At 35.3% G+C, this 22,524-nt stretch overlaps 1 protein-coding gene across 7 annotated transcripts in view; it reads left to right on the top strand.

Moving 5' to 3' along the window:
* The window catches only part of AKAP6 (A-kinase anchoring protein 6), a 273,752-nt gene that overhangs the window by 40,507 nt on the left and 210,721 nt on the right, over nucleotides 1–22,524 (top strand). For 2 of the 7 annotated variants that reach the window (XM_085225176.1, XM_085225175.1), the window contains exons 1-2: nucleotides 3,644–3,913; nucleotides 6,534–6,891. In XM_085225176.1, coding sequence (XP_085081302.1) covers nucleotides 6,577–6,891 — 315 coding nt within the window. In that variant the 5' untranslated portion in view covers nucleotides 3,644–3,913; nucleotides 6,534–6,576. Of the gene's footprint in view, nucleotides 1–3,643; nucleotides 3,914–6,533; nucleotides 6,892–20,350; nucleotides 20,417–22,524 lie in introns of those variants that run through there. The other 5 variants (XM_085225172.1, XM_085225173.1, XM_085225171.1 and 2 more) reach the window with 4 other exon arrangements.

The raw sequence follows: 22,524 nt of genomic DNA on the forward strand, positions 1-22,524 counted from the left end.
AATTGTTAAAGAGGTCTTTGTCAATTATTCTTGAAAGGGATACTTGAAGTGAATCCTTCTGGCTCTCCTTTGGAGAGCCATGTGCTGACATCATGTCAAAGAGAATGGCCGAAGTATTCTCTTAAGTCTATTAGTTTAGGCAGATGACCTCTACTTTATTCTCTAAGCTACTTTTTTCTAGGCTGACAGCATCAGCTTGATCAGTTTTCACTTGAACAGATGCAATTAGCCATTCCTGTTTGCCCTTCAAATTGCCTATTTTGAACCCTTTTTGCAGTTCCACTGGATTCCCTTTGCAATGAGGGAAATTCCTCACACAAAATTTCAGCTAGGTACCATGGATTTATATAGTTATGTAATTAATTTTCTGCTTTTTTTTCCCCCCTATTCTTTTCCTAGATATTTCTATTGTTTGCTTTTCTTTTTTATTGCTATTGAATATTGAGCTGATTGTTTTTCTAGAACGTGGGCAGTTTTCCTTCTAAGGTTCTCCTTGATTAGTCACATCCATCTTGAGGTCCGTTTTATACACGTGATTAGGATCGTTTTTTTGTCCTGCATATTAAACCATGTTTGCCTATAGTGAGTTTGATCTGCTATTTTGTTGCCCAAATTTTCAATCTTGTAAGATTCTGCATTTAGTCAGAGCATAAATGTTTGGAGTATTTCATACCTTCTGCATACCTGCAAGTTCTAAATTTCTCTTCACCTTGTATTAAAGAAACAGCAGATACCAGAAGAGCTTGCTGAGTCACTGTAGTTGCTGATTTATAGCTATAATCAGGAACTTTAAGCATCCATGGTGGCATATCTCCTGGTAATTATTAGTGGTCTGGCTTTCGTACCATCAAAGCCTTGGGGGTGGATGTTTTAATGGAATTTAAGTCCATTGCATTTAACTGTCTAATCATGTTTCTCATTGTTGGTCATAATACTGACATTACTGTACATATCTCTTTGGTCTGTACCCTGCAGAAGTTCAGGCATCACCTTCCCTCTGCGAGTCCCAGCTATTCTAAATGAAAAAAGTGTCCCTTCCTGTTCAAATTATTCTGATATTCTAATAGTAGGACAATGATAAAGGGAGTATTTGATATACGAACACATTCATAAAATGATATGGATTTAAAAAAAAAAAGTAAAACATCTCTTAGAATTCAGTTCTTTGAATTGTCATTTTTCTTAAATCAAGTATGAAATCAGAAATAGAATCAGTTTAGCATGGATAATGTCAATGTGAAATTAAATTTAAGTTGCTCTCTAGATAGTTATTGACAGTTTAGTTTTTGATGTACCAATGGCTTCTCTGAAGAAGACACTTTCCCTGAAATACAGTCGTTGCCATTTGGCAAAGAATTCCTGAGACTACTGAACTGTAAAAGAAATGGAAATTAAAGTTGGCTGTGTAAGATATTCATTGTGACTATCTTTTTAAGAAAACTCAACATGGATGAGCTCATTAAACCTGATGCTAAAATTTACATCATTATATTTCAGAGTCAGCAAGCAGACATAATTATTTAATGATGGAGTTTCTGGTAGGTTTTTTTTTTTTTTTTTTTGCCATTTTTTAGAATGAAATGAATTGTTTACTTGACAGGCAGGTGGCTATATAATGCCTATGGTTGATTTTTAACTATAAGTGACAGTAAGAAAAATTAGAGCTCATTAACATTCACTCGGCCCAATGTCTGCACCACTGATCAATGGTTGGACTACTGTATGGCTTAAAATGCTTAATGAATCTTTGTTTGACAGAAGCTGACTGCTGTTGCAGGAAAACGTGGATGATCTGATAGCTGGCAAAGTACTGCACCGTATAAACAAGGAAAATGTGAATAATATGTTCAGAATGAGTGAAGGAGGTCTTTCAAGGCTTGTGATGATTGATGAATTATATTACGGTTGACATACTCTATGTTTTGCATAAAAGCGTTGGGATCTGATTGAGCGGAAAACCAGGGGAGAGCAAGATTGCCTGTGTGATTAGTGGAAGGTAATCAGCCATCTGTTAGGCATAATGCACTTACTGAATATGAAGATAGAAAGCATATGTGTGCATGTGCTTACACAGAATTTCTCACCTTTCATATAAGTACTCATGAAAACATATAGAAGTGTATAGAAGGGACCTGGGAAAAAAATATACTCTTAATTCCTCTATGTAATTTTGTCTACAACCAGAAAGAGTCCAAGCTCTTAGCTGTATTGTGTAATCTTTAAATGTATCCTTTTAGTGTACTAAAATGGTGGCTTCAGAAATGATAGAAAATAAGAAATTTAAGGTGTATTTTTTTAATAATGGAGTTCATAAATCACTCCTACACTGATAACGATGATGATAAAAGGCTACATTCTGAAAATATTGATACATGAACTTTTATTGATTGTGACATTTGAAAATATGTTTTCAGCTCTACATCTACAGGTTTAAAGCCACCTAGTTTGTACAGATACTTTAGGTACAGAAAGAATTTGGCTGATAGGAAATCCAGCCTCTGATTTTTGCACTGCTTGCTGTCACCAGTGCTATCAGAATTTGACACTGTAGAACTTAGCTGTTCATTTTATAAAGAATTTCAGCTGTGATAGTTGTTCTGCTGGGATGGGCAAATATAACTATACCTTGTTTTCAAAGTATTTTTTTCTATAGGAACATATAATACAGAGTAACTGGAATAAATGTATTCAGTTTTAATAAATGTTTTAAATTTTATAATGGTTTACAGTTTGCTATCTGTGCATCTCACAGAATTTGGAAAAGTAAACCAAAAATATAACAAACTGAGTAATTGAAGTCAGTCACACAAAATGTCCAGCATTATAATATTTGTCCCAAAGCATTGCTTGATGTGATTTATCCATTCATACATTTCCTAGCAAATGTTTTAATCTATATTGTTCAAAAAAAAATTTTAAGTCTCAAAATTTATTGCTGAGATTTATTGATTTCACTGATGCTACTTTATTCAAATACTGGAACAATTAAAGAAGGACTTTACATCCTATCTTGCTTGTTTTAGCTTCCATGCATGTGTTGTATAAATTAATGTCTTAAATATTAGGATATTGAGAGGAAAAAATATAAGCTGGGGTCAACAGATGCAAGTGTGTACATAAGAATTGTGTGACAAGCAGATAACTTATCTTCAGGAGCTGGTGGCTTAACAGAATCTTATGAGTGCAGCTCTCTGTTAGGCTGCTGACCTGGTCACAGCCCACCCAGCATAAGCATGTTCAGTGATCCGGAGAGTGGAACCCTGCACCTGCATCACCACTTCTGTAGCAGGGCTCTTTGCTTTTTCCATCTGCCCCCCAGGGCTACCCCAGACATGGCTCCACAGGGAAGGGCACAGAGCCACCTGGCATCTCTTTGGGCCAGAGAGCAGCTGGAAGGGGCCTGCTCTAGTCCCTGGTTTCGGGAGTCTTCCAGGGAAGCCATGAGTTTCTGTGCTCAGTTTTTGGAGGGAGCAGGAGGAGCTTTTTGTTTGCCTTGTCTGCACCAGAGCTGTATGACAGTGCCTTTTTATTCTGCCAGGAAGCGATATCTTGAGTCTGCGTACTAATCAGTCTGCTTGCTGGTGTTCCGGCTCAGTTGCTTCTAGCTGTGACGGTTTCTCCTTTCAAGCATGTGTAGGCTTTTTTTTAAAGGTGCCCCAGACCTTGATAATTAGTAGGCAGTGTGTTGTAGCACCTTTGTAAGTTTTTTTTTGTTTGTTTGTTTGTTTTTTAAGAGACCGTACTGGGTTTTCTATTTTCAAATTCTTTCTCATTTTCTTGAAGTGCTGCAACTTGCTGTATTATCTGGCAGAGAGAAAAGCCTTAAAGAACTTGACTCTAAGAGTGACTATGATTAAGGAGGTATAGCTGTAATGCTGGTGAGCTAAAGTTGAACGATCGTAAAAGCACCCAGGTCAGCAGGTTTGGGGCGGGTGCTGGTTGCGAATGCACTGCATTAGAGCTGGAGCTGTGCTCTGCATGCCTCATGGGCTGTCTTTTGTTTGCTTCTTCAACAGCATGCTTTAATTTCTGTTTGCTAATTGCCTTAATGTCCTTGCTAGTGCTGAGTCATGTTAGAAAAACTCTTGCAGAGTGCCAGTGGGTTTTGTAGTTTTTTCACACACACACTAAACAAGTGCTGTACTTTCTGTGTTTCTGCATCATTTAGTGATTTGAGCCCAACTGTTTTGTTGGTGGACTTGTTTAACCTATTGGTGGCAAACATATCAAAATAAAGACTATATCCACTTCACTGTAACGTCACTTTTTGAGAGAGGAATTCATGTAAAGAATATGTCTAAAATAAGATATTTTTACCTGATGAAACAGTTCATTTATATGCTATAAAACTGAGCTATGAGCAACAATATTTAAGGGAAAATGTCTTCAGATAGAATTTTGTCTAACAAAATATATTTGGGGTATGTATGGCAACATTGAATTGCAGTATTCAAGTTGAAAAACAAGGGATGTGAAAAGAGATGAATGTGAGAGATGCTCAGTATCCTGAAACATTAATATTATGCAGTCTTTCTATAAAGCTTTTTGTTTGACACATTCTTATTCTGAAGCATTTTACAAAATTGAGCTGAAGGAGTTGGAAATTGTGCAGCAGACACTGAGAGTGATTTAAATTTTTCGTTCTTTCCTTTGATTGCACGGATAGAAAATTTTGTTCTGAAGTGCTAAATTAATATTAACCAGCTTGAGAGCAGTTTCAAATATTTTTTTGAGGAAGTGATAGGTGTGCAGAAGATAAATTACTAAATAGGAGCACGATAGGCCCTAAAATCAAGCATAAGTAAATGTCTTTTTTTTTCCCTTCTCCCCTCTCTCCCTCCCCCCAGTTCTAAACTATGAGAAGTAGACTGATGCCGGGGTGCTTCCTTGGTACTCACTTTCTGCAGGAGTTGTCATGAGTCTACCTGAAATATTTAGGAATATAACTCAATACAGCGTAGTTTATTTAGTAGTGAAAATCACTGGTGTTTTTTCTGCTGTCTTATTGCTGTTATGCTAAAAACAAAACTGTAGTCTTCAATCACCCATAAAAAACTTGGGATGTTGCCCAAAGTAATAGCTGTATGACTACATCCTCTGTTTTGTGATCTAAGCACTATGGAGATGCAAGCAAAAGTTGCTAAAATGTAATTAAAGTATTTCTAATGTATCAAATTTGAATTTTTCTGAAATTGCATCTCCTACTGAATTAAAGTTTTCATAGATCTTTAGGTACTTAGCTCTAAGTCTGACAACATGCTGTTAAGTATTCTTATTTTTCCTTGGGTGTAAGGTCTACTGCAGCCTTCTACATGTAGCTAGAGCTTACAGAGGAAGAGGAACAGAGCAAAATGTTTTCCTTTTTCCAGTGAACATTGTAAATCTATGCTGAAAACATAAAGATCTAGGACTTCAATGAAGTCATAGAATCATAGAATAGAATCATAGAATCAGTCAGGTTGGAAAAGACCTTCAAGATCATCGAATCCAACCGCAACCTAACCATACAACTCTAACTAACAGCCCTCTGCTAAATCATGTCCGTGAGCATCACATCCAATCAGTTTTTAAACACAGTCAGGGATGATGACTCTACCACCTCCCTATTCCAGTGCTTAACAACCCTTTCAAAAGTTTTTCCTGATATTCAACCTAAACTTACCCTGGTGCAACTTAAGGCCATTTCCCCTTGTCTTGTCACCAGTGAGAAGAGACTAGTCACTCCTATAGAAAGACTTTTTTAGGTATGCATTTTGACACTTACGTATAGAATTCTTATCTATATATTTTGATAGAGATTTGTGTATTGCAACAGTTATTAATCTAACAAAACTACAAGAATTTAAATTTCAAAACTGAAGTCTGCCTACAAATGCTGTGCATCCCAGTGTATCTTCCCCTTGGAGAGCTAAAACTCACATGAGACTGCTGGAGATAAATGGGAAACACAGCTCTGCAGGGCAGTGTCTCTACGCTGTCACATGATGTTATGATGTGGAATACTGATAAAACTAGGACACTGTCAAAATTTTTATTGTAAATGACCATTAGTTGAGTAGGCAATTGCCAAAATAAATTTCATAAAACCTGAGATATATTTTGTTTAGTCATAACTTTCAGGCCAAGTAATATGTACTAATATGTGCTAATTTACAAATATGAGACCCTTGTTAATTTGTAGATTTTAGTAACTTCGTGGACATTCAGTTTATTTATGTTTGTATTGTAGAAAGTCTGCACGATTTTTTCGTGAATAAAAGCTGTCATTTCCAAGCTGATGGTGGGAGAAATGTGCTAATGTTATTTTTCTTAAGGAAGTTGTTTGTTCTAATTATGAAAGTTAATTTGAAAAATCTGTTCATTTTCAAACTTGTCGGTTGGATTTGCAACTTGAAGGATTTATTTGAGAGGTATGATAATACCTCTCTGAATTTTCCATTTACTTCTACTCTACTGAATGCTTGGGTTTTTCTTATTGTAAATATGGTCTCATAACAGCAGTCTCTAATTTTTTTTTTTTTTTGTCCTTACAGACATATATTAAAGAATTATGTTTTAAACTTTCCTGTGTTAGCCATGGATGTAGCACTCTCTCCTATGAGAACACAAGATCTGGACCCCATGCCATCTGATGCTTCTCCCATGCTTATAAACATGACTCCTACAGTAGATGGAGATGGGGAAGAGGATGTCATGAAAGAGCTTGATTCTGGCCAGCAATATGACAAGCCGCCTCCTCTACACACTGGGGCTGATTGGAAGATTGTTCTTCACTTGCCAGAAATCGAGACATGGCTTCGAATGACATCTGAAAGAGTCAGGGATCTGACTTATTCTGTCCAGCAAGACTCGGATAGCAGGCATGTGGATGTGCATCTAGTACAGCTAAAGGTAGGATGAATTTAACATTGCACACTTTTACATGAAGGTGGTTTCTTAAGGTTTGCTGCTGACAAAGTAAACAAAAGGCCTTTTCATAATTGCTGTATCATACCTGGCAGCTTTTGTTAAAAAATAGACCAATCTCTTTCAGGGAGAAAGAAAGGAGAATCGTTCTCATACTTTTTTTTTTTTTTTTTTTTTACATTACTTATCACTGGATTCAGCAGCCATAACCATGTAAATGAATACATTCACACTCTAAGAGAAGCAAATAAAGCATTAAAAGACATTTAATCAGTTATCTTGAAAATATCCAGAAATATTCTCTTTGATTTTAATGAGCTTAAGTTCATAAAACTCCAAAATCTGTTTCCTAATAAGTATGGCTACTCACTTGAAACTTGAAGCAGTAGGATAAAAAGAGCATAGGTCTAATGCCTGGGCTCTCAGTCACAAGGAGGTTATGTTCAAGGCTGAACTTAGATAGGACTACGTACAAACAGTAAATATATATAATTTTAAATCTCTTACTCATAGTAAGCAATAAGAAGTGATAAGATATGAATAGTGACAGTCACTTTTCAATCACTTTTTTTTCAGCAAAAAAATGCATTAGTGAGACTAGATTTGGAAATAAAATGGAATTTAAAAATCTGTGGGTTTTTTTTTTTTTTGTTAAATCTTTCTTCCATCAACTCATCAACTGAAATTAAGTCTGTTTAAATAATTATAGCTCTCTTGATCCCAAATCTAATTTTTTTTCAACAATTCAATGAAAATTCAGAACAAAATTCAAACAAATATTCTCTGGAACTTTTGTGCATGTTCATTTGCATGGCTGGATTTATTGCAGCACACTAAACATGCTTTTGAAGGAAGCAAACAGCCTCCAAAAATAGTAAGCAAATGTTCACTCTTCAGACTGAGCTGTCTTCAGAGCTGTGTATTCTGAGGCCTGTTTATGTGAACATAGTTTTCCTTCATACTCAGCACAATGGTATTTTATTTATGTTTATTTTTGGACTGAGGCTTTAAGCTGTCTTAAAATACAATTCTGTGTATGAGCATTATCTGAAGAGCAGTTGTACTGTAATCAGTCTTGAGTTCTTTATGATCTATGCTCATGCCATTTTTTCTGAGAAAATTGGGGTAGACTTTGCTAGTCTTTGAGCGTGTGCTGGCCTATGTCTACAAAATTCAGTAGACTCTAAGAGAATATGTCTAAAAAGTATTTCTACAAGCAAATATTGAGAATCTTGCTGGACTTTGTGTTGCACTGATCTGAGTTTGCTTATGGCCAAATTAACATTGGAGCTCAGCTGAAACTGAAGAGCCGGGAAGCTTGTGGATATCATCTGCGCACTGCTTCAGGCCAGCTCAGAGTACACATAGAACTGACCTGTGCCAGCTGGTAATCAGATTGTTCCGTGCATACTATTCACCCTCATGCATTCAAGAAGATGTTTTATTTCCAAATGGAAGTCAGTGAATTAAGAGCATCCCTTACAGTTTTCTTCTTAGAAGTTAAGTAGCATTTTCAACAGTACTTCTTAAAATGCATTCCTAATGGTGGCTTTTTTTTCCGTGTTAGCAGTTGCTGTATCACCTAGGGGTTGTTCAGGGCTAGGAAAGGACCTGGTTAATGCAACTTTTGAAAAGGGCAGAAGAATAACACATAAGAATCTCAATTATGCACCGTTATCACAATTGTGAGCCAGTGACGAGTGCTGGGACTGAGGCTGTAATAAATAAACAATGCATGTACAGACCTTGGACTCGCAGAGAAGCTCTCTTTTTCTATAATGATTTGCATTTTAAGACATTTTTGAAATATTTGATATTATTGTTTCCGTTGACTATAAAAATTATTTTCTAAAAAGATCTGGAATAGCAGTAAAAAGCCCCAACAATTGTTAACAGAGACATTAGGAAAAAAAATCTGTAACTTTCTTGCCTTTTAAGCTCTGTACAGGCAAGAAAGAAATAACAATCTGTAAAATCAAGTACCATAGAAATGCTTTAGAAATATTTCAAACTCTCTATCGTTGTATCCTCTTGCATTACATCACTTAACAATTGCTGATGTTAAGTATTTCTAGAGCTTTAGTTAAAAGATTTCCAGAGCCTAGAGTCTCAAGTGTGCATGATAAATGGAGCAATATGGTAATTCATGCTTTATTTGGAGGCAAGTAACATGTTCAGGAAGGAGGAAAAGTGGTCAACATGGATGTAGTTATCTCATTGCATCTGAGGATAACTGACATCAATAACTGTGAGTGCATCGCGAAAAAAGCTATTTTCTCCAGGCTGTTTCGTTTGCCATGATTAATATTTTCAGTAAATGGAATAAAAGTAATTATAATGCAGTCATCAGATGAAGTCAGCACATTTACAAATTAATGTTACTAAATTGAACAGTAACATAAGAGTTTTTTATATGTTAGGTTTATGACCAGCACAATGAGCATAAGCCTTATCCATTCTTCCCATTGTAAACGGTGAAGTACTAACATCTCATATATGCATGAATATGTAATTAATATATACGAGGGCTTCACTGAAAGTAATGCCTCCTATTTTATTATGTTGGCCCATGATGTCAGAGGCAGATGTTGGTGGTATGGAAATACAGATTGAGCCTTCCTGACAATATTCTGTTACATATTGTTGTCGAGTGACAGATGGCAGCAGAGGGGCAATCTGACAAAACAGCATCTGACAGAAAAGTAAATATGAAGCAAAGGTGTGGAACTGAATTCCTCCATGCATAAAAAATTGTACCTATTGACATTAATTGACATTCGCTAAATGTTTATAGAGACTAGAGAATGGACGTGAGCACACTGAGATGATGGGTGGTGTGTTTCAGCAGTGGCAATAGCAATGTGAAAGACAAGCTATGTTCCAGATGGCCATGCAGAGTTCTATGAGCACAGCATGCAGGCAGTTTTTCATGGCTGGCAAAAATGCATAGCTAATTGCGGTGACTAAGTTGAAAAACTGTTTTGTAGATGAGAATTTGCTTTATCAAATAGCATTATTTTGCTTTTTTTAGCTGTTGTATTTTCAGCAGAAATAAATAGGCATTATTTTCAGAGCTACCGACGTATATACATACATGGAAATAATCGGTCTGCATGCAAAATTTTTTTTTGTACCGTTAGTATAAAACTGCTCTATTATAAACATGGCAAGAGGTAGTTCCTAATGTGTGATCCTATCTCAAAGCAGATTAGATCTAACATTAGTCTAATTTTTACACTGATTGATTTCAGGAATTAGTTTCACGTTATAATGTGGTCACTTCTAGTGTCTGAGGTGAAAAGTTCCTTTTGATTTAACCTCTTATTTTAGAGCTGTTGAAAGTTTCTTTTTGGTCCAGTTTAACCTCAAAAGTAAGTCTTTTCATTTAACCCAAAAATAACTTCAAAAATATAACTAAAGGATTCAACATCTTAGGCAATCTACAGAACATCCATAAGCATTTTTCTCTAGTATCCCCTCTATTATTTTTTAATAGATTTTTCTGTTTGCTCTTAATGGTTAGGGATAGTCTTGTTATTTTGTGCTTGCCCAGTGCTTGGAACGTTGAGTTCTTGATCTGTGGCTTAGATTGAAAGAATGGTGTTCAAGGAGGCTTTTGGAACACCCTGAATAATATGCTTTAACTTCTGGCTGGCCTTGAAAGAGTCAGGCGGTTGGACTCAGTCATGTTTGTAGGTTCCTTCCAAATGAACCATTTTATTATAATATTGGGAAAAAAAAAAATCTAACTTCATACAGATACTCTTTTTTTTTTTTTTTTTTCTTTTTTTTCTTTTTTTTTTTCTTTTTTTTTTTTTCTTTTTTTTTTCCTTCTTTTTAATGCTATAATAATTCTCACTTCTCTGAGGTATACCTTCCAGCTGATCTGTGTCTTTCTGGAAATGATGTGCCCATGCTGGACACAGAGCTCATTGTGAGGCTTTACTGCTACTGCATAGACTGGAAAAAGTGTTTCACATATCTTTCAAATGGTGTGCCCCAATTTAGTATTTTCTTTTTTCACGACAGCAGGAGATGATTGATTCATATTCAGCTTGTGATTCCTTGTAACTCCCAAGTTCCTCTATGGCACTTTGTAATTTCTTATCAGTGTTATCTGTACAACTTCACATGTAGGATTTTGTCTTTGTACTTTGAACTTTTTTATTTTTTAATTCTCCCCACACCTTAACTCTAGTGCATCTGTGATTTTTTTGATTCCAGACTTATAATCTGATGTGTTCCAGAAGCATCTCCCCTTAATGCACACATTGTTGTCATCTGCAGATTTAACAAACTTTCTTTGACAAAAATGAATGATATAAACACAGGATAAAAGCCTATAATATTGTAACTTCTGAATGTAATTTTTACACTGTGTCCATATGACATTTTTTCCATTGTTTGTTTTTCTCAGCTAGCAAAGGTGAAATGGCATTTTCATGCAGTTTCCTATTTGCTTCAGATATCTCTTCTGTCTGGCTCTCAGCTGGCTTTTGTGGTGAAGGGCTGGTTTGATGATCTAGCCCTTAGCAGACTTGCTATTCATTTGTTTTTCCTAAATAATAATAATAATAAATCTCTGTAAATCTCAGGTAATCCCTCTCATGAAGATTTACTCGGATTCCTACTGCAGATATGTCTGTGCTTGTGCTCTTTTTGCAATCAGGAGTTCTGTTTCTTTTTGTGGTTGTTTTCCTGGGAATTTGAGCTTTTCCTGTCTATCTATTTGTTGCATGACTTAGAGCTTTATTAGCTGATCCTTTGAAAAAAATATTTCTCTAACTTTTGCAATGCCTTCTCTCAGAACAAGCCAAGCAGCATGAGTGGGACACTTGTCTTTTATCATCCCTTGGGAAATTTCCTGGAAAGCTCAGCTTCACATGAGCATTTCAGTATAGTAGATGCATCATAACTCTCCAGGGTCTGGAGTGCCTTATATTAGCCTTTTGTCTGATCATCACTCTTAACTTGAGCTGTGCCGAGATTCATTTTCGTCTCTCTGACACATTCAATGAAGCTGTGGCCAATTGTTACCAAATATTTGTAAAAGAGATTAAGAAAATTGTGATTTTACTGCAAGCAAATCTAGAAGTCTGCACTCTGTCCTCAGCATCTGCTGGGATAGTTTCATGATCCATTTTGCTATTTTATTCTGCATGTTCTTGCTTTTACAGAAAATGTCCTCTTGGAATCCTCCTGGCGTCTGACTTGGATCCATCTTGCCATTCTTCTGCTTATTCTGTATATTCCTTAAACATCTCAGGGAAGGTTCTAGTGTTTCATTTCACTGATTATTTTACTGATTGCTTAGGAAAAAATCTCAGTTTGCTTGCAGTGTCATTTTGGATAATCAGATATAAACTTTTGTATGTGAGAAGTCAACTTATTGTGGAGCAAAGTAGTTCTCTGCCATACATATGGTTTGAACATACCTTCTGTTGCCATATAAACAGGTAAGCACGTTCTGTGCTATCCTAATGTCTTAGATGTTTACAGGACATTGATCTTTTCTTTCCAAATAAAAAGATTCCAGACATTCTGTTTCCAGGATCCCTCACCAACTACAAACATCTATTTACTGGATCTTCTGCCTTTCCTCCAAATTCCTCACAACGTGATTTTCTTTGGATAGCAGTCAAATGGCATGTAGCCATTATCCTTTTGCCACCTCTGTTTCCACTTATGGGGCCAAAGAATTTTTAGTTGTTTTTCTCTTCATACTTTAATTCTTGATAAGAGATGAGTTTAAAGAATTACCAAGATATTAGAAGACATTTGTTTCTTATGCATCTGCAATTAGATACAGTTTATTCCTTTGTTGTACTTGTTCCATTACAAACATTTAAAAAAATTATAAAATGAGAGTATTTCTCTCTTATACTGTTATATGGAATTTAGTAGGCTTTTATTGTGTAAATAATATTAAACTTTACTGTTTTTATTGAATAAATAGGGAAGGCTGGACCAAAATACTTTTATGAGTACTTTCAACAGATTATCCGTATCATTTTCTTTTAAAAATCAGAATTTCAAAATTGTTTATAGTGACCTTTTCAATTTCTTATAATTAGGAACTCTGACCTTTATTGCGTCTTTATGGTGACCCGTAAAAGGGCAAAAATGTAATTTCCTTTTATTCTAGTAGCATCGCTGGAATACTTCATCTACCTCTTGTCTTTCTCTGACATTAGAAAGGGGGCTGTTTCTTCTTCTCACCTTGGTTTGATGCTTCTCAGTGGCCATATTATTCTGATGCTTGTGATAACATATCTATTTCTTCTGTTGTAGACTTGCCAGAATTGGCAGTAGTCTTAACTGATAAGCCACTCTGTTCCTTTATCTGGTTTGAAATGTCTGCTATTAAAAAATAAACAAACAAACAAAAACACAAACCCAAATGAACAACAACAACAAAAAAACACAGAAAACCAACCAAAGAAGAAAAACAGTACTCAAACTTACAAAGCTTACTATCATTCAGGTATCTATATTTGTTACAGAACTTATTTGGACTTAAGCAATGAAAAAATGAGTGCACTTTGATCAAATACTATGATTGTCTTCCCACTTCTTATTGCTTCTGTGTTAAAATATGCTAGTATAAGCTTTAGAAACATGATCTAATGTATTCTGCCCATGGTCACTAGAGAAATACTACAGTAAATATCAAATTTCTGCGCAGATGTTACCTATTAGTCTTCTTTGTTCTCCCCACTTATCTCACGCAAACACAAATGTTTACTGGATGTAATTATATAAATAGTTCTAAATATGATGAAAAATGTTGCATGTGAAGCCGTTGTGCAAAATAACTAAAACTTCCTGAGAACTATATTTTGTTCTTTAGTATGTGCCTACATTCTGAGAATTAGACTGCTGATGCCTAGATTTGCCAGAAAAAAAAAAATCAATATTATCTTGAAGGTATAAGTTAGTAATGACAGCTTGTAAAATTAAGTCAGTGTTACTATATTGTTTGCTTTTGAAACTAAGAATGCCAATTTTTACCAATGGTGATCGAAATAATCGATTTAATAAATACGCTTATAACTAAATATGTATAAAAATGTAAGCACACAAAAAGCGCTGCTACCTAAATTTTGCTGGTGATTTATTTCTTGAGGATTAGTTTGAGACTGTATAAAATTTAGAAGGAAGGATATTATTCTCTTTCATAATGTGCATTTATTTCTGATCTATGTAGTGAGCTATTATATTCACACTTTTTTTTTTTTTTTCTTTACATACTTTAGTAGGCTTTGTGGACATATTTCTTGAGATCATACAGGCAGGGTTTGTTGCTTTTTCAATTTAATTTATATGTAACTTATAATAGGTATTTAAGAAAACTATAATATGCTTAAGGGAGCAGCCAAAAAACAGGCACAGAAAATTGCCAAAATGTAGGGAATTCTTCAGTTTGCTTTGTTGTCAGAATTTTCTGATGAACATTTATAATGAAGGAGTTGGCAGAAGAAATTTCAGATGATAGAATGACTGCTGTCTGAATGTCAGAAATACAATGTGAGTGTTTCAGTAATGTGACACACTTGAATTTCAGTAAGCATAAATGAATTCCATTAGTTTGTAATTTTTTTATTTTGGGTATTTGCCTGTTAAATTAATTGAATTCTCCCTCAGAAGAAAATCCCTTTCTGTATAGCTAACCAGTAAAGAACCTTCTGTGAATTGTGTAAATCAAGCAAAATCTCACAACTGATAAGTAAGCACCGCAACACGAAGTGGCTTATTTACCTGGGAAAGGTAAATTCTGTATCTTTATTTCCGTGTTTACGCTTTAGAGCTGTTGCCCTAAGAATGAGCATACTCATACTGTGCCCCATTTCCCACATATTTTCTTTCCATGGCATTGACTGTTTTCCCAGTTCCAACACTGTGATTGTGCTGTGTATGAGCGCCTTCCAAAGGATGGAGTTACTGTGTCCTTTACCCACACCCCACGTCAGTGGGAGCTGTGCTGAGCCCTGAGGTTTTCTTAAGAGTTGCTCCAAATCTTCTGGAGGCCTTGTGTCTTGCATCTAACAAATAGAACTGGGCGGCAAGTCTGGACAAAAGCACAGGGGCAGGCTGATGTCTGACTGATGGTGTTGGTGTAATACTATCTTTTCTGGAAAAGGTTGTAAATACAGCTGGATTTTTTTATTTTTTTTACTGGGTTGTTTTATGCTTCCCTGAGTTGTATGTAAGGAAGCATTAGCATTGTTGCATACATACATGCAAAAAATTTGATCTAATTATTTCAATGCCTTCCACGCAACTGTCACTAGTAAAATTGTGTGGAATCAGAGACAGGAGAAGCAGCTTCCTTTTTGAACAGGAGCTGAACCATTTACAGCAGAATGAGCAGAAACAGTGAGTAAAATGAGAAATTCATAGCCACCAATCCCATCCCTAAAATCTTTATGCATGCTCTCTCCCTGTAGGTGTCTCTCCAGAGGAAGATAATAGCTTTTGTGGAGCCAGAATGGTTTTTGTTGTGTTTTTTCTTTCTTTTGGATGTGTTTCTCTTTGGGAAAAACATATAACACAGAAGGCATAACAGCAGCACTACATTAAATGTCATAGCACTCCAAAACTCTAACAGACCTTTCAGAAGTTCTCACAAAATATAAAAGTTCACTTAATCTACTAGTACGTTCTGAGTTCCCTTTCCCATTGTGTACTAAATGCATTTTTCATAATCTACGTAATCTAAGAATGCATCTTGCAACTTTCAGTGAACGATATTGCTTTTCTATCTTCATTTGCCCTTAAAACTTCATCTGCCCTTATCCATGATTAAAAATGTCAGGAAGGACTTAAATCAAGCTACTACATACAGTATTTCCTTTGGGTAGTGTCATTTATCTGTTTTGTTCTGTTCAGTACATGGGCTTCTGAGCAGAAATTGTATATATATTCAAAAAGCAAGAAAGCAAGTAATCTTTCTGTGGAATAGGTTCTTTAGATTTGTTTATATGGTAAGAGTTTATATAGTAAATTGCGAGAAGTTGATGATTTTATATTCACATTTCCAATCTGATCAAACTTTCTGAAATATTTTTTCTAGTTGTTAGGGGCATGTACATGCATAAATATGTACATATATATAGCATGTTTACAATACAATTAAAAAAATTCAGTGCCCCTACTACCTCAGTATTTGCGTATCCACTTATTCCTCATTCATCTTTTTTTTTTTTTCCAAAAATCTTCTTATTTATCTATCCTAAAGTGTTTGATCCTACTGAATTTACAACATAATTTTATCTATCTCTATTTTTAAGATCTCTGTGCTTGCATTTTGCCACAAGCTGAGCTGTTATTCAATAACCGGTCTCTTGTTCTTCATAAGATATTGAGGGCTATTCTATTCCCTATGTGTCTATTTAGTACAGTGACAGAATAAAAATGTCTGACTTGACAATATCACTAATATTTTTTGGGAAAGTAAGAATTGTACTCAAGGAGTAATGTTACATTATAAGTGATGTAAAGTATCTGCATGTCTGGGTACTTTAGAAGTATCAGAATAACTTCTAGAATAATAGGGACAGAATTGATTTTTTTTTTTTTTTTTTAAAGCTCTTAAATTGCGTAGAATGAACAGAGTGGCTTATAAACCACTTCATCATCTCCTGTGAAAGATATTACTGGAATTTATTATGATATCCTAGCACTGTTCAGCAACGAGAAGATAAAATCATCAAATGGAAGTTTGCAAAATCTGAGCCAGCTATGATCTAAAATCATAGAGTTGAAATACTAAACTGAATTTTCTTATTTGCTCTTCAACTGTTATTTTGGGGCTTTATTTTTTAAAAGCAAGGATGGCTAGAAAAGTTAATTAGGTCTAGGATTTTAGGCAAATGTATAAATTTCACAATCTGTACATTTACAAGAATCATCGCGTCATTAAACTTACAGTAAAAGGAGGAGGGATATTTCCAAGGATGACTTGAATAGGCATAGCAGTGTCTGAGCTGTCTTGTGCTTTGAACACTCCTTTTGCCATTCAGAGTTAAGTAATAATGATAAAATGACTTGAAATATAAAGTTTAAAAATTTCAAAGAAACAGATGATTCAGTGTAAAGAGAACAGCAGTGAAGTAGTGCAGCAGAGCAACTGTAGGACTAATTGTTAAGTACTGAAGAATTAAGGCATTCCTTCAGTGGGGCATACACAGAGGCTAGGAAGTGATCTGAGCCAAATAATTCCTTGTGGAGTTTGAAGAAGCTGGACCCCACCCCTTCCCGTCAAGAAGAGCTGATAGCTGCATTTACTGTGCTTGTGAAAATGTTCATATGGTGATGCTTAGAGATGTAATGAAACCTCTGGAGAAAATATATATTTAGTGAGATCATCAAGAATTCTTTCAGGAACTTCCTGAAAGTTCAGATGCCTTTTAGTTGTGGACAGAAAACAATTTGTTACACATTGATTTTAATTCCACTATCAGCTATGGGAACTCTTGTACTTGTTTTTTTCACATCATATCCTGCAGCGGATACTTTTGACACATTGCATTACATTAGCAAATATTACACAGTGTGTAGCCTCATTTGATTCTTGCATATGAAACCACACAAATACTATCTTCTCTTCAAAGAGTAGTTCAAACCTCTATGTTATTTATGAATCTCAATCAGCAGTTCAGTGTAAGGAATTAATGTGGAGTTAAACAGGAAAGCATACAAAGGAAAGGAGCCAATGTCTTTTCACAATAGGAATATTGCATCTCTGGTTGAGTATAGCATTGTTTTCCTTCAAAGGCAAAGAACTCACAGTGCTATATTATTTTTCAAACTTCAAGTAGAATAAGTAAGAAATGTGGAAAGCATGTTTTTTTACCACACTACAATTGAAGTGAAATACTTTTTCTTTTCATCCGAGATGTGCAAGGTCCTGACTCAAAACTCTTCCACATTTTCCGGATCTTATTTATAAATGAAACAATTATTACATCTCTTTCTCAACTGCTTTCTTTCTATTTTTAATTTTTTAATGCTAAGGAATAAATACAGCATCTAACTTACAATCTGGCTAGAAAGACTTCATGCTGATTTCTGCTGCAATTTAAATCACTGTTCTGTTTTACGCTTACAGTTGGGACTGATTTATGAATTTTGCACTAGTTTTTAATTGTCAGTTGCATTTTGCTACTGTGTTTTCAAAACATAGCTTTCTGTTATTTTAAAGGTTGCTTGAGAAGTTAACGGGAAATAACTCACTTTATACAGGTATTCTAGAAACAGGTGAAGTATTTTTTCCTCTCTTCAAAAGAATACACAGGATTAATGTGGACCAGCTCAAGGGTTTTGTAGAAGTTGCAAAGCAGTTTCTTTGCATTACTAGATTTATTTTTCAGCCTCCTCTGTTTTCTTGCTTTCTGCTTAGTCTCTTTCTCTCACAATTTTCCTCTTTCAAAGTTCCCATCTGATTCCTGTCCTTTTTCATTTTTTTTTCCTGCTTGTCCTTCACTGAAACACATTGCTGAGTCATCAGCTACTGTACTGAATTGCCATTTCAAAAAGTAGTTTTCTTTCTTTCCTTGCATGGACCAATGCCATGACCTGTGCAGAGGGCAGTAACCTGCCAGAACATGTGTTTAAGGATCACTTCCTACATCAGAAATAAAGCAGGGGAGTGGAGGACAGTGCCATTCTCTGTGGATGGGCCATGTTTCCCTCTCACAGACTTTTTGACTCCTATTTCTGTGACCACAGAAATGCAAATAGAAAATTATTTAAGATCTTTAATACATTAAAAGAAAAAAAAAATTAGAGCTTAGGACTTGCTTTTGCTTCAGAGTTTCTTGTGTGATTGTGGTGTGTTCCCACAGCAAATCAGCTGGTCAGAGTTGGCTGTGTGTTCACACACTGGCCTGTGTTACTAGAATCCAGTCTTGCTGACTTTAATGGAGTTTTTAAGCTTTATATTGCATCTTCCCTTATTAGGGACTACAACAGAATGAATGTGGCTTTTCTTGGAATACCTTGTCCTTCAGTTAAGAAATAGAGCTATTAACACTTACAAAAAGGAGATAAATTAATGTTGGTAGTTTTGAATGACTGTTGAGAAGCAAGTATTCAGTAGAAATGTACAATGATTCCTCCACAATTCTCAATCAAACTGAAATTGCCCAGTGCTTCAGGTGCACTTTGGAGGCTGCACTTTCTTAAGATTACATGTAAGCAGACTTCATTCTTGCAGAGCCCAACTGCAGCTGGAAATCAGCCAGTGCATGGATGGCTGCCTGCCATTGAAAAAGTTAACAACAAAAATGTTACATGAAATCAAGCATCTTTATTTGGTTATATGCAGAAAAATTAAGAATTAATGTGTGTTTAGGGTATAGTACAACAAGTATGCATGTGGCATCGTTGTGCATCTTGGTAGCACTTGAACTATGAGATCACTTAAACACGGAATTTAGTAATACGCATTTGAGTGTTTGCTTTTTTTGGAATGGAAATAACACATTTATAATGTTGTACCTTGTGTTATTTCTACAAAGATTTAAAATGTCTTTATTGAACCACATCCCCAGTAGAGCAATTGCTTTGCATGGTACAAGTTTTGTGTCATGTAGCATTGTAGGAAAATCTTTGTAATTTGTCTTCCTGGTTCACGGTATAGGAAGGCTTTCCTTAAGAGGACAAATTAGAAGTTTAAAAAATATTGGTGTTGTGTGTAGTGTACAGCTTTTATGAAGTACATTCATTTTCTTTCCCTTTTTTCAATTTCATAATATACTTGTGAGAAAAACACAGAAAATGTGGTGTCTAGAAAGCTAGAGTTTTTGAAGAAATGAAGAAACATGAAAATGCCTCTGTGTCCTAGTCCTTAGTTACAGTTCTTCGTAACTTCTGCATTTGTAAATAAAAAGAAAGCAGCAGCTGTGGTTGTGCTGCAGCACCATCTAGCGCTCCCACAGCTAAGAGAACTTTCAGCAGCTGCTCTTACAGCTTGGGCAAAATACGAGCAAACAAGCGAGCAAAAAAAGCTCTCAGTGTACACATCGTAGTAAGGTGCGAGTTATTTCTTAACGTCTATTTGAAAAATGTGTAATAAGACGAACAAAAATGCTTGATCTTGCAATGGTAAAGCGGATACATGTTTCTAGGGAAACATGAATGCATTACGTATATGCTGATTTGATAAATACTTACACTCATACTCTCTAGAAACATTCAATTTCTACAGTGCTTTAGATGAGAGAAAGAGCTGCCTGACCATGGAGTTAGTGGGAGACAGTGCAATATGGGTTGGCTTGAACAGAGGGTGCTGCCTATAACCCAAGAAGTTTCTTTAGACATTAGAGAATTACCACTTCTCCAGTTCTGGATGGGCAGAACTGGCAGTATTTTTTACATGCTATTTTTAAGTTGTTTGCATAGCATACGTTAGCATTATCACATCTACTGAGCACTTGAAATGATGCAGACCTGACAGATGCAAAGTGGCTTTTACTGGAAACCAAAACCTTCTAGTCTGTTCCTAAAGGTAACTTCACTCTTTGTAATTGTAGTTTTCTTTTAGTGTTTTGTTTACAATGTATTTTATTCAAAATATGCTTTTATGATTTGTGCTGCACATTATTGGCTGGGAAAGGTGAAGACATCAATATAAGAAAATCGTGGAAATGTAAAGTATCCAGCATGATAAAATTTTAATATGAGAAATGCCCATGTGTATTAACTAAACAGTAATAGATTTTGTTTGACTTCTTTTGATTGTGTAAGTATCTTTCTAACTGTAGAAACATGCTAAATTTCTTCTTTTATCCAAGTGTACTCAAGTTTTCTTATACAGAAAAAAAAACCAGAACAACAAAACAACCAAAAACGAAACAAAGAAAAAACCCAAAGAATATAGGCTAACCCTGGAGCTCAAAAAGAGGCTGCTTTTATGAGTTGCCACATATCCTCAGAAATTTATGAGCTCTGATTTAAAAATCTGTGTGAGCTTTCCCTATTTTTTTTTTTCCTTCTATGAAGTCCCTAAGAATTATTCACACATAATGCATACAGTTGTGTATATCAAACCCTAGTAGGAAGTAATGTGAACTATGCAACAGAACACTGTGCTGGTTTTCATTGTGGGATGAATAAGGTATTGGCAGTCCACTGAAGCAGTGATAAGACCAAAATATTCGTATGCTATGTTTCCTTTAAGCTGTGTTTTCTTTTTTTACCTTGGAACAATACGTGCGTTCATTAACTGTGAAATAAAACTGTTTGGGCTTTTGTGCATTTTCATTTCACTGCAACTCAGATGGACTGAAAAAGCAGCTGAATAACTTGATATTGAAAACTTAGAGGTCATGAATATTGGATGTAACAGCTGTTTCCATTAATAAATAAATAAAATGATGTAATTATATTGCCTAGAAATGTCTGGAATGTGACAATCAGTCACTTGAAATAGGAGAAGGAAAACCAGTTTTAACCAGCCTTTCATTTCAGGAAAGACCATACTTAGAATTTTGCATGATTAAATCCTTCAGGGCAAAAGCTAAAGCTGTCATTTGTCTAGCTTTTTATTCTCTGTGAAATATTAAAATTTCAATTTAGAAAAAGCATTCCTTTGCAGTAGCCTTAATGAGCTTTTTGTTTTTCAGGTGTGTGAGGAAATGTTGAAACAAAAGTCTGGCTCCACTTGGAGTCTTCCATGTAAAAAATCTCTATGAATATGTTGAGTCATACTTTGTTATGATAACACATTGAGGGTTTCTTAATAGGGTACTCAGCTTGAAAAGTGCTTCATCTGTTGTCTGTGCACTTGCGTGCACTAGCATGAAGAAATAAAAAGTCAGTGCGTGTGTCCCAAGCATGCTATTCCTTGCATTCTGAAAGAAAGAATTTGGAAGTGTAGAGAGGAACAGACTAAACCTTCTGTCTCTGCTGCGTGCCAAGGGAAGATATGCTGTAACAAAGGGATACAGAATAGATATGTAGTGAATAAAATGATTTAGTTATGCAGTGATTCTGAGTTTAAAAGCCAGTAAGGAAAATGCCAGAGGCATTAATCACTGGCTTCTTCTTAACCAAAATGAAATGTTACTGTCTGTACTCTGTGCTTCGCACAGGTGCATTTGTTCTTTTTTTTCTTTTTTTTTTTTTTCTTTCCAGAATGCTTTAAATAGATGTGGATACATTCAATTGGACCAGCACTTGGGACAGATTTGTTGTTAAATGAAATTGATTTTTGAATTAAATTATGATACTCAGACTGCAAAATCTGCCGTGGTGAAATTTATCTACTTTGCTTTTGATCTATTTCTTGCTCCTAACCCTCGCGTTTTCACTTTTTGTTTATGATGACTTACGAGATGCTTAGGGAAAATCTAGGGGAAAGTATAAGAAATCTAATAATAAAATATCAGTTACGTTCATTAAGTTATAACAGGTCCATCCTGGTATTTTGACTTGACTATCTTATCCAAAATAGAACAGTGACGTATGTAGCTGCATATGTGTGATTTAGTAAATACCAAGTCAAAAAGAGATCCAAATTTTTGTCTCTTGCATCCCACTCAAAAATGAAAGAAATATGGTGGCCTGTAACACTTTATTATTATTATTATTATTATTATTATTATTATTATTAAT

Source organism: Meleagris gallopavo, chromosome 5, assembly GCF_905368555.1.
Source record: "Meleagris gallopavo chromosome 5, MGAL_WU_HG_1.1, whole genome shotgun sequence".
Classification (NCBI taxonomy): Eukaryota; Metazoa; Chordata; class Aves; order Galliformes; family Phasianidae; genus Meleagris; species Meleagris gallopavo.